Source organism: Rhynchophorus ferrugineus, unplaced genomic scaffold, assembly GCF_030347505.1.
Source record: "Rhynchophorus ferrugineus isolate W39M unplaced genomic scaffold, kcgeb_rfMv2 rfM2, whole genome shotgun sequence".
In the NCBI taxonomy this organism is placed as follows: domain Eukaryota; kingdom Metazoa; phylum Arthropoda; class Insecta; order Coleoptera; family Curculionidae; genus Rhynchophorus; species Rhynchophorus ferrugineus.
The window spans coordinates 80,413,380-80,426,470 of NW_027472581.1; the positions used below are offsets into that span (position 1 = coordinate 80,413,380).

Consider the following 13,091-nt stretch of genomic DNA (forward strand, 5'->3'; position numbering starts at 1 on the left):
CTCACCAACTTAGAATTTTGCTTTGCTACATTTACCGGTTTATAACCTCTAATTATTATCACTAATGTTTTAAAGAATTTTGTAGGCATTTGGCAACAATTTTTATAAGTACCAATCAAAATAGAATTTTATAAGCTAATTCGGTTACATGTATCCTAGAGCATTTTGTTTGGCATTGGAGCATTGGTTGTTTTATATAGTCTTTTCAATAAAACAACCAATGCACGTCACAGATAACGTCGAATATATGCCAACGTCATAAATTTTGATGATGTGCATTGGTTGTTTTATTGGATAGACTATACATATTATGGTTTCAAAGCTCTTGAAAAATTAATATGAAGATTTTAATACACTGAATTTAATATGTACTCTAATTCTAATAGTCTATTCAAAATAACAATGCAAGCATGTTATCAAGACGTTATCATGTCTAACGAATGTAATGCCTATTGCAATTTGTAAATTAGTTTTAAAATTAGACAATATTTTATTCCAGTTAAAAAGAGATACAGAAGTAAAGAGATAATTAAAAAGAAAAAGAAGTCGAACATGTAACCAACTCAGACTACAAAAGTCGTCTGGTTCTTCAAAGTGTTGATAATTACAAGTTATAAATTGACAAACGTTGTTTTGCCCTTTCGCTTGTTTTAATAAAATTCAAATCGCTACTATTATTAGTATGATTGAAAATGCTGAAGATATATGCATTAGGTGTACTATATCATAAAAATCAAAAATATTTGATCACATTATTTTTGTTCCATTGTTTTAAGAATTTTGCAGGCATTTGGTAATATGGCCCACTAGTACCAAACCAAATAGAATTTTATAGACTGATTCGGTTACATGTTTCAAAGCATCAGATAGTCTCTTCTTAACTAGGGTAAAATGAAAAGAAAAAATCCACTCTGAGTTTAAAACAAATTTTAGATTTTTACACTCTGCATTTGGCAATATGTTCGACGTCATCTATGACGTGCATTGGCTGTTTTATTGGAAATACTATAGATGCGATACAGTATTGGCAACGGAAAGTCTACAGGTCTGTCGATGCTATATCTGAATACTAAAATAACTACCAAAGAAACTTGTAGTGAACTTTTTGTACATATTAGTACGGTTGAAAATACAACGTATTAAGGCCACTAAAACGAAATTTACACATGATACATTCATAGTATGTAGAAAATTATACCAGCCCGAGAACATCAATTACCAATGGAGCATCTTCTCCTAAGCAGATGTACTCAAACATCTAGGCATTTAGATAACGGCCTGATATGAATAACTTACTTAATATAATAAAAATATCACCATATGTTTACAGAACCCTAAATGGTAAAAATTTCACCAATTATGATGACCTAAAATCTCATATAATTCAATTTCTTGCTAATGACCAGCTTATTCTTCGTCTATAAAAAATTCAGTTACATTTCACGGTATAAAATTGAAATTACTTTCTAAACGATTGTTGTATTATGCAACTTTTTATATTATTTTATGAGGAATCTGTGTTTTCAACATTTGTTCCAGTTTTTTTTAATCAAATATTATTTCTTGTATAAAGATACGAAGATGCCTGGTAATAAAATACATATATCATAATAATATTTTAATTAATATTGAATCATTAATATGTGATATAAAAATCTCCCAATTACATAAGAGTTTCAAATATATAAATTCGATTTGGTAAAATAGTTAATTTGTTTATATAAATTAAACTGAATCTATGGTTATATTTACATTTATATAAAAAAATTATCTAATTATCTAAAATCAACATATAACCGCAAATAACAAAATACATATGTATACAAGATAAAACTTATATAGAACCTATAAATAAATCAGTCATTGTATTACAATAACATAACACACACATATTAAAATTTAAAAAAAAAACGCTTTTCAGATTCAAAAAGATTCATTTAATTTGGATAATAGCAAAACCGTTTAAGAAAAATTAAAACACAATTATGATTTAATGTCGCGTCTAAAACGAAGACCAAAGTGAATATAACCTAATATTGTAACGTATCAACAAAAACAATGTCAAAAGAAATTTACCAAAAACTAAGCTTATTCGGTCTAAATGACTCACTCTTCCAACGCTTCTATTTTTGCGTTTGGTTACCTTGACTCTTTTACAGCGATCGATCATCAACAAAGAACATTGCTGTCGATATAGCGGCTAGATTCATACCGTAAGAGATCTAATTTTGCTCGTTTATTTCTTTTTTCAGTTGATAACGTAACAGAAAAATTATAGTCATATTTTAAATGGATCGTCAGGTCATATAGGTCCACAAGGATATAAATAACGCAGTTGCTTTTTTATCAGGTAACTTGGTAAAATATGATTTTTGGGTTTTTACCTTGAACTCTTCATTAGCTCTTACAGTTAGGCTGACGCACAGCGCCCTCTAAGATACTGTGCCTCAACCAACACATATTTTACACATAACGAAACCTAATCTGAATGTATTTTTGTAAATAATGAAGGTTCGAAGCCCCAGCATGAGATAAACAAGTGATTCTCAATCGCCTTTATTATTTACCTACCAGGTAATGGTAATAAAAAAGTGCAAGTGATAAAGTTAACACGTACCCATGCTTATAGTTAGGTGCAGCTAGATTATTATTTGACTTAAACAGATTCATAAATGATTTTGTTGAAAACCTAAAAAATAAACAAAAGAAAAACATAATATAACAAAAACAACGCCTAAAAACGAAAATGTTAAAATTTAAAACAAAAGTAAAATTTAGACGACTATCAATACATGAATACTATAGAAGTGCCATCTATCGAATGGCTTGATAAATAAAATCGCTACATAAAACTGAAATAATAAGGTTATGTACTTGTTCTTTTTAAGATTTTAAATACTTCTTACTGTATATTGTAATACAATGCATAGTGATTCATGACAATTTATAAATTTAATAACATTTTTGGGAAAAAAAAATTAATTAAATACACATATTTTATTAATATTGAAAAGAATTATGCAGTTGTCGCTTATTAATGTTACTATTAGATACCATTGTATAAATCACGTATTTTAATCATCTAACAAAAATAAATTAACAAAATTAATATATGTGCTTATTATTGTATTAAAAACGGACAATTTAGTAAACGAGGCGTTCGCGTTGTTAAGACAAATCAGCGTAATTTAAATACTTACTTGCTCTGCATTGGACTACCGGTCACTCCAGTTTGATTAAAATCTCCAGTTGAACTCCATCTCTTGTGTATAGTACTGTTATTCGATGTTACACTGCAATATTATGCAAATTTATTATAATTAAAATGCATGATGCTCCATTAGTTATCAAGAAGGCTCTTAATTATGTATATTTTGTAATATCAACGTTAGACAATTAATACGACATGTTTAAACCAACGCGTACTGATTGATTATTTACAGAAAACGGTATAGCGTTTATACTTTTATTAAGTTTAGTATTTATTTGTATTGTGTAACTGTATCGTTTTTAGATCTGATTAAATCTCATTAAGATATTGCAGAAATAAAAAATAAATAATCCGCTAGCCTTTCCCAAGACATTATGACTAAGGTAAATTGTAGTTCATTAGAAAGCGCCTAAGTAATTACCATTATTATAGGAGTGTTTTTAGTAGAAATGAGATTTTTATTATTTAATATAAGTCTAAGTAATTTGTTCTTTCTTTGTTTAACAGCTTTAATAGTATATTGGTATCAGCAATAAGAATGTTTAAGTTTGTTACCTTGGGCTTGTTACTGGGGTAGTTCTTCGAGCAGTTTGGGGCAGTGGGGTAGCTCGGGGGGACGGGGATGGGACAGGACTCACGCTGCTTGAACTATGACTATCCGAATGTAAACTACCAGTGGACTGATAATGGACGGCTCGTCTTTGTGGCAGAGAGGACCCTGTATATCTGAAAAGTAAACAAAACAATTGAAAATTTGTGAATTTGCTAAGCCATCTATAGACAAAAAATAGCGAGGAAATAAGTTTAATTTTTTGTACACAGATGGCGCAACACTGGCATTTACTGAATGCAATAGTGAACTATTTACTGATAGGTTTATAGTAGTAACAAAAGCTGGTGTTTAAATAATACCAGGTGCATGAAAGAGTAATCCATGGTTCCAATTGTTATATTTAATTCATTTTAAATATTTGGCTCATAAGCATAACACTGATCCAAGTATTAACAATTAAAAATAGATTGTGATTTCATTGGAAGACTTGGACAATGAATTGATCTTTGTTAGGAACTCAAAAGATACTTCATTTGAAAATAATTACTGAGTGAATTCAACTTGAACTTTATAGTCCAAATATTTCTTTATGCAATTATTACTTTTACTATCTTTATATAACTTTAAAACATTACACTAATTTCTATGAGAAACAGCAATTTTACTATAAAGATTATTTTTAAAAGTTGGTAAAAAGTTTCAATGAATATTAATTTATTGAATAAATATTATTTTTATGATATTTTATAATTTTAAACGTACAACACTTGAATTACTTTGCAGGCATCTAACATTTGTATAAATTGGTTGTATAAATTTTAACATTTTTTACCCTGAGTTATGCAACTGCGCATATGTGCCGTGTCTTCGGCTGCTGTTGGTGTTCTCTGGCCTTAACGTCGAAAAGCTGGTCGGCCTTTGTTTGTTTAGGTCCTTGAATGGCCCGTTACCATTGATTTTTAGTGGTGTTGTCGGGGTGCTGGAATTAGATGACCCACTTCTTATACTTTCTAGGGCATTGAGGCGACGTAAAGCCTCCGCTAAAGTAGCCTAAAATAACACAGATTTAGGGCAAGTACCTTTAAAATATTATTATAGTTACCTTTAAGCAAACTAATTCGTCTCCTTGCTCAAGTACCTTCCTCTCCAGGTCGGCTACTCTTCCAGCAACGGCCCTACCTTCAGCCTCGAGCATTTCATCTGAAACAAGAAAATTATGTTCAATTGTTAATTTGTAAAAGAGTTGCTATCGAACCTTGGTTCGATTGTTCGCTCTTTCGAGACAATTTCGGTATATAACTTTTGCGCATAAATATGATAGGTTCTGTGGGATTCCTAGTTCTAAACATGGATAAATATTTTATGTCGAATTTTCCATTTTTGGACACTGAATTTGACAGAATATTTATAACCTATAATTCAACGAACAACACAGTGGTGGGGTAGATTTCTGTACTACTCTCCAATGCTACATTTCATTTAACACATTGACACATATATATATATATATATATATATATATATATATATATATATATATATATATATATATATATATATAAAGAATATATAAATATTTATATTGTACATAACTGTATAGTTTTGGTTAAATCCAATAAGCATTAGGCAATGAAATAAATGATATATTCTAACTAGAAATTGTATGTAATAATTTAATTGTGGAGTGGTCAAATCAATGTTTTAAAATAAAATGAAATAACCAAGTTTTAATTTTTGTTACCAAAAAAAAAAAGAAAAATATAATGCTTTGATATTTTTTAGAATGAAGTGTACTTGTTACACAATTGTTTATCTACATTGGCATTTTGATTATAAAATTATTGTCAATCAGGTAAAACATCACAGGTGTGTGAAGAGTAATTATTTTTTATTTGAAGTATAATTCTGTAACTCTATAATTTTTCAGAAATTACTTAATGGATAAATCATTAATTTGCAAATATATTTTGATGAAACTAAAAAGTGTTTTGTTAATTCATGATAGTGCACTAGCACATTTCGATAATTTACTAAAATTTGTTCTATCTAATTTTGTTGTATAAAAATATTTTTAGGAAATATTATGTATATATTTACATCTAAATCTTGATGACAATTTTATGACAATTCTTTATTGTCATTAGCTATAGTGATCAAAAAATTATAAGACGTAAAAAATTATGTTTACAAAAAGTAGTGGTGTTCAACCACTATTTTTTTTAAATTACCAATCATTTACGGTCGATTATTATGCTTTGCTTGTTTGAAAGTAGTCATCTCAAGAGGCCAGAAGATAGATAATTAAATTTAAAAAGCCACTTTGAGAAAATCATTGAATCGATTGAAAATATTGAAACGGAAATCAAAAAATAACTCTAAGCGGGGCTACTTTGAAGGGGATGAAATAAAATTTGGAGAATAAATAAAACCTTCCCTAATAACTATTAGGGGAGGTTTTAATTATTAGGAAATGTTGTTTTATATATCATATTTATAATTACAATCTACATTTTTATGTAATCCTCTCCAGATATAGGTAGAAATTAATTAAAATGATTAAATGATTAAAATATTTTAACGCAATGTTTTTATGAAATCTTGAATGTTTAATTTTTTCCGGTGACTGATACTTAATATGACAAAACGACCAATTTAGCATTGAAAGATTATAGAACTTACTGTAATTCTGATCTAGGGAATTCTGCAGTGCCGTTTTATACAGATTTATTTTCGCTTCGGGTTTTTGTTTGTATCTTTTGAACATTTTACCGGCATTGGCTGGATGCTCACATTTTTTCGTAATTAATATCCGAAAGATCGGGAGAAAAGCGCCGAACTAACGCATAAATACATGGTTGTCGACGCCGCAGCGTCAAATATGTCGAAATTCACGCGGCTAATCATAATGCGATAGGAGGAAAGGTCACGAACTACTTAAAATTAACCTTATTATTCGTGTATATTGGTTGTGGGACAAAATAGTAGTGTTTACGTTGTAGCGGTGGGGAAATTTGAAAGAAGAACAGTGGATAGAGGTTCCTGACCTATAGGACAATATTTTGAACATAACCTCAAATATTTTATTTGATTTTATTGACTTCGCGATATCGATTAAATTATTAAGAGGGTATTCTAGTCTAGAAATTCGAAAAAAAGCTTTTTCTTAATATTTTCCATTAATATGCCATTAAAAATATTTTTTAAATTTTAAATTATTTTCGTAGATTCGAGATTTTGTCGAGACAGTTGACATGATAGCTCAAGTTCTATTTTATTATTAGTGGGGGTATTCTAATTCTAGTCTAGAAATTTTAATTATCGATTTTTGCTTCATATTTTCAAAGCTTTTAAGCTCTTTAAGAAGATGCCTTTAAGATGATTTGTCCTTTTATGGAAGAGATATAGCTATTTTATTGACGCCGCATCTGAAAAGGAACTTTAAATGCGTTTTTCTCCAAACTACTTATTTCGAAACGGTTGAGTTGACATCTCAAGTTTTGCAGAACGGTTTTACTTGAAATTTGGTATGAGCTCTTTCTATATATTGTTCTAGAGTGTTAAGGTAAAACCATAATGAACTTTGGATTTTACTACTCTTAGGAAAAATTCAGAAATATAAAAAAAAAGATAACAGTCTAGTTAAAAAAAGTTTTATTTAAAATTAAAATTTAAAAACGGTTTTATTGTTTAATTTTAAGTAGCGGTGGGAACTATCGACTGAAAATAGTCGATAGTCCATAGTTGCAAAACAGTCGATGGTCAAAAAACGAATAGTAAACAAATAGTAATTACTATTTTCAGTCAAATGTTACGGTTTGGCTGTTTTTTTTCCATTCCTAATGTCAGACGAAGATGTACGAATCCCTTCCTGTAATTGTGAGAGAAGAAAGGACGGAAAGCAATTATCTGCTTAGAAAAGTTAATTTTAAATGTGCTTATATTTTCCAACGGTAGTATACGCAAGACGTAGATGTATCTATTCCTTCACGTACTAACTTTAAAGAAAAAAAAAAAGAAAAAAAAATACTGGATACTATTAACATGCAATAAATAATTTCATTTCAAAGAAATTAGAATTACTTTCATATTTAAATGTTCTGTGGATCTGTAAAAAGAAACGGAATAATAACCCCACAAATGTTTTATCGTATTTTAATATGTTAATTGCAATTTTTAAATAATGTACTATAATAAACATAGACAATATAATAGAAATTAAACAAAACCTAAAAACTAAAGTGTACAATAACCATAAATACTAAATAAAAATTAAACATATACCTAATCATAGAAAAAACTAATCTAAGACATAATTAAAAATGATCGCACAATAGCTACTAGATTTTTTGTAAATAAAAGGAATGCTTTATTTATTATCGAACGAAAATATTTTTCTAAATAAATATTTCTTTGATTGTTAATAATTTGGCCAGATTCTGAAAAAACTTATTCCGAGGGGATATATGTTGTGGGTAGAGCAGAATATTTTAAATGTAACTGATGTAAATCAAGTAATATAATTTTATCAGCATATCAAAAATCTAATGGGTTTTCTAAACGCCCAATAAGTGGCATTTCCAAATACTGATTAATTTGTAAATTAAGTGTGTAATTATTTCTTTCAATCTAGCTAGTTTTTTTTATCCAAATATCTTCAGATGAAATACATTCTTCGTCAGTATTTGTGTCTTGAATTTAGAGTTGTAGTAGTGTATTTGCATTTTTTTTAAATTAGAATGGAATATATCTCTTTTGTGATAACTTCTTGTATCGTCTCAGCAGTTTAGCTGAATACATCATTCTACTGAAAAGTTATAAAATAATAAAAATAGATTGTAAAAAAGATTTATCTGCCTTATCTGCGGATAAAATAAATCTTAACTAAAAAGTATGGCGACCATCATTATTTTCTTGTATTTTTTTAATAGCCAAGAAAATAAATTGTTGAATATAAAAGAAGAGTTTTCTTAGCAGAAAATTTATTTATTAGGGATATTTAGTATAAATATTTAATATAGTTTATCACCTCTTTACGGTTAATATTTTTTATGACATTTCTGCCGGATGTTCCCAACGCTAATAAAAACTATAAATCTTAGTAGGCACCCAGTAAAAGCTCTTAAATTTGTATAATAATTGTGGGTTATCAATAAAAAATGAATGAAAAAAAACCAAATAAAGAATCGCAGTAATATGTTTTATTTAAAATTTATTTATTATTTCAATTAATAAGTAAGTATTGACACATTTACTTCGTGCCATGCCGGTTAAGAATTAACTAATTTTTTACGGTTATCTTTAAAATATTTCATACTTACGCCATATTTTGTGCGTGTCATTTTCTGTACTGTCTTGACTATTGTCCAAAGAAATGTTTTCCATATTTGTTGGTTCTTCGACGTTATCACTTATTTATATTACGTAAGATTTTTAATGAAGGACGAACCGTGCGTTATATTTTATGTCATGCTACCATTACACTGATTTGTTGTCTTTTAGTTTTGCCTTTAATATCATAGCTTGTATAAATATGTCTAAAGAAAATTCGTAGTTAGTTACATATATGGTTTACTTGCTTAATTGTTCAAAGAAAAAAGACCGTAATACAAAAAACAGAAGTTACTAATTTTAACAAGCAAATAATAAATGTCATCCAACCCAACATGAACCATTTTATTCGCCAGTTTATACCTTTTGATTCGGGTGTCGCATCGAAAGAGGTTTTCCTACACAGATATATGAAAGCGGGACTTTTACCCCACATTGTACAATGTATTAAAATTCAACTATGTACTTATTAGTGTAGCAGCCAAGCTATGATATATCATCAATCGGAACAAGTGATAGCACTATGTTTAGTAATCAAGCTGAGTGTGGCAAACCTTCCCATATCCCTCAGAAGTTTCGACGTATTTTTTAATTTTAATTACATCTTACATTAGATATGTAAAAGTGTGCACTCTTAATAATAATAATTAATCAATACGCGTACGGGATTAATACATAAATATTATTTCCCAAATTACAATAAAACTAATCTACTTAAACAAAAGTTAAACATACACTTGTAGTGACCTTGAGGCATGTCGAATTTTACATAGTGGAATAACAGTCTACAAAATACACAGAAATATACTCAAAGATATTGAACACGGGCGTGGTGCCAGCAACGCCAACTAGAACCCGATAACGAATAGCCGGCAACCCCGAGACGTTTATCTGGGATGTTATTGAAGGGTATTTCCATTCATTCAGTACTCGACCATCGTTTGGTTTAGACGTGCCACCATCTACTGGTCAAGCCTCGTCACCAGGTAACACCGCTGCCATCCGTTTTATCTATTTTGTATTTTCCACATTTTTATATTACTTCAATAAATAACGGTCACATAATGTAAACACCATTGTTTCATTTCGTTTTACTTCCATTCACCGAGCCATATCTATTTACCCCAAACACTTATACACTAAACAATTTCTTGTGGTTTCAGTCTTCTGATTTCGTGCGTGTTGTCCAGTAGCTGTATTGCATTCACGTTGCAGTGATTTAGCAACCTTGTTTCATGTTTTAGTGCTAAGTCTTGGATCACTTACTGTATCCATTTAATTCCAAGATCATGGTGCAGCTCTTTGTTGGTTACGTGACAATAATCATTAGTAATTAATCGTAGAGCTTTATTTTGGGTGCGTTGGATTACAAGTTGGTTTGATGTTTTAGTGCAACCCCATATTTGCACCCCATAGATCCAAATATGCTTTATGATTGATTGATAAACCAATCTCTTTTATTTTAGGTCAAGTTGAGAGTATTTTCCGACTAAACAGTACAATTTGACTTTGAGTCAAAGTTTTTGTTAATTAGCCGCAACGCAAAATTAACAAAATTAACTGATTTGGAGCTATTAAGCTACATTTTCCAGTCTCTAGTCCACTTGTAGATCTTGTTAACCGCTACGTGTACTTCTTTTATAGCCTTAGACAGAGATACAACTTTTGCCATTATACTGTATCGTCAGTAAATGTTCAAAGTTCTGTTTTTTTGTTGTTGTTGGGATGTCAGTAGTATAGAGCAGATGTAGAAATGGTGCCAAGACATTATTTTGTGGAACTCCAGTCGAAATTGGTGTTGAGAATGCCCTTCATGCGGGACTCTGAATTTTCTTTCGAATAGATATGATGCCTGCAGTCGACAGTAATTCCGAGGTAGCAATTTGTTCATTTTGTATATTAATCCCAAATGCTATACCCGATCAAAAGCCTGTGAGACATCCAGGAATATTGTAGGGCAATATTTCTTTTCTTCGAATGCCTTTTCAACAACCACCGTTACTCTGTGCACTTGGTCGATTGTCTAAATCCAAACCGGAAATCTGGTAATTCTATAAATGGTTTAATGCGTTTTAACAGCAGTTTCGCAAATAATTTTGATATAGATCAATATAAGATCCAATTTAGATCCTTCTTAAGCATAATTATTCGAGCCCTTACGACATTTCGAAACATGGCTCAGTCTCAAACAGGCATTGAATATATATGTCAAGATGGTGAAATATCATCAATATCACGATTGAGGTTGTTGTCAATTTCTGTGGAAACTTTCATTGGTGAAATCAATGGTTTATGTATCTTGTGACTTTCACATAGATGATACCCACAGTCAGTCGAGAAATCAAGAGAATTGCAGGGGGGCATGAGGAAAGACTCCATTCTCATACTAATATTGAAATATTGCAACTTTCGGATACCACCAGAACAGGACACAGATTCAAAAGAATCAAACCATCTGATCTTGTGTAGTGTTGTGTAGTGAGGTGCATATATTAAACAATTCAGCAGTAACATGTATAAACTTTATTTCACCAGAGACTGAGTTAGGGCCGATGGGTCCTCCTAGTTATATACCTAGATTTAAGTTGGGATAAAGACAAATTGTAGATTAGACGGAAACGACTAGTAACAATGTATTAATTAAATAATAAAAAATATATATATATATATATATTGTAGATTCTATATCATTTGGTTGAAATACGTTAGATAATGCGAATTTAGGTCTGCGAATAATTCAGCTTTTTCATCGTTGCGTCGAACTCATTCGTTTTGATCATTCTGAATAGACGGTACTCTAATAATTGGTCTTTTAAGTCTGCTTCCGGGCTTAATTAACTTACATATTTGTCGAAGCAACTCTGTTTATATTCTTTAATGCCCACCCTTATTGAAAAATCCTATTTTATTTTCACATTACACTGAATAAAACAAATACGTTGTTTAATTTAATAATATAGTATCTAATGTCGTACTAGTACAACAGATTCGGCGCAGATTTGCACATTGCGATATATCTTTCGCCACATGATGGAGCTAGTAAAATTTGTAACGTACAAAAATAATGTTCATTTTGTGAAAATACTTCCTAGTAGTCGTTACATAACAACCTAAACCCATTACACGATGTCCTAATAACAATTAACCAATACAATATGTTTCAATTCATAGAATGGATTAATCAGAACTGGTATGAGGTAAATTTCACATAAAATGATACTTTTCACTCGAAAATAACAGTTTTTTTATCCATTTCACTCTCTGATTATTATACATTATAGCTTTCTGAGAAAAATAAAAATAATTTTTTGTGAAGTAATTATAAAGAACTTCAAGATTTTGAATAATTTATTTAATATTAATTATGATTAATAATACGTTGGAGAAAAAGTATTCGATTTTATTTATATCTTTCAAGGTGATGTTTTCATATCATTAAAACACGAATCAATGATATACGTGCTGTTTTGATCGATTACTTTTTGTCGCTTTTTTGTGGCAAAACCATAATAGTATTGCTGTAGAACTTCTGAGATTTATCGGTAAAATAATTGAACAAAAGCGATTTTCATAAGCCTCTTTTAAAGAATTGCAAACGTAAAGCAGACACCAAAATTTCCCAGCCAATCACTGTTCAATTTTCCAAGTCACTAAACATATATGTAGTATAGCTCTATCGTTATGAAAGACAATATCTTTGATCAACTCAAGGCTGAATTCATCTTCAACATCGAAATTTCCAGAATGAAAACAAGCAAACTAATTCTCAAACTGATGATTACTTGAACATAACCCAATTTCTGATTAGCGTGGGCTCGAATTTTCCTTCTTTCCTTCATCTTCCGGAGACCCCATTTTAAAAGCGCAATAACTTGACCCAGCAAACGAATGACACTAATGATGTATATACTGTGGTGTTTTAAACGTGCTATCGTATGGAGTCATGGAATAAGTATTACAAGATATATGCGATTTTAAAGTAATCTATTAGGAAAGCCC

The 13,091-nt window shown here is 30.0% G+C and overlaps 1 protein-coding gene across 11 annotated transcripts in view; it reads right to left on the minus strand.

Annotated features, from left to right (window-relative positions):
* Nucleotides 1–13,091, minus strand: part of LOC143191404 (echinoderm microtubule-associated protein-like 2) — a 97,146-nt gene that overhangs the window by 12,426 nt on the left and 71,629 nt on the right. For 2 of the 11 annotated variants that reach the window (XM_076396455.1, XM_076396450.1), the window contains exons 2-7: nucleotides 9,083–9,298; nucleotides 4,867–4,964; nucleotides 4,597–4,814; nucleotides 3,767–3,937; nucleotides 3,201–3,293; nucleotides 2,618–2,689 (exon numbers count right to left, since the gene is read on the minus strand). In XM_076396455.1, the coding sequence (XP_076252570.1) occupies nucleotides 2,618–2,689; nucleotides 3,201–3,293; nucleotides 3,767–3,937; nucleotides 4,597–4,814; nucleotides 4,867–4,964; nucleotides 9,083–9,146 (716 nt within the window). In that variant the 5' untranslated portion in view covers nucleotides 9,147–9,298. Of the gene's footprint in view, nucleotides 1–2,617; nucleotides 2,690–3,200; nucleotides 3,294–3,766; nucleotides 3,938–4,596; nucleotides 4,815–4,866; nucleotides 4,965–6,443; nucleotides 6,751–9,082; nucleotides 9,299–13,091 lie in introns of those variants that run through there. The other 9 variants (XM_076396456.1, XM_076396452.1, XM_076396458.1 and 6 more) reach the window with 6 other exon arrangements.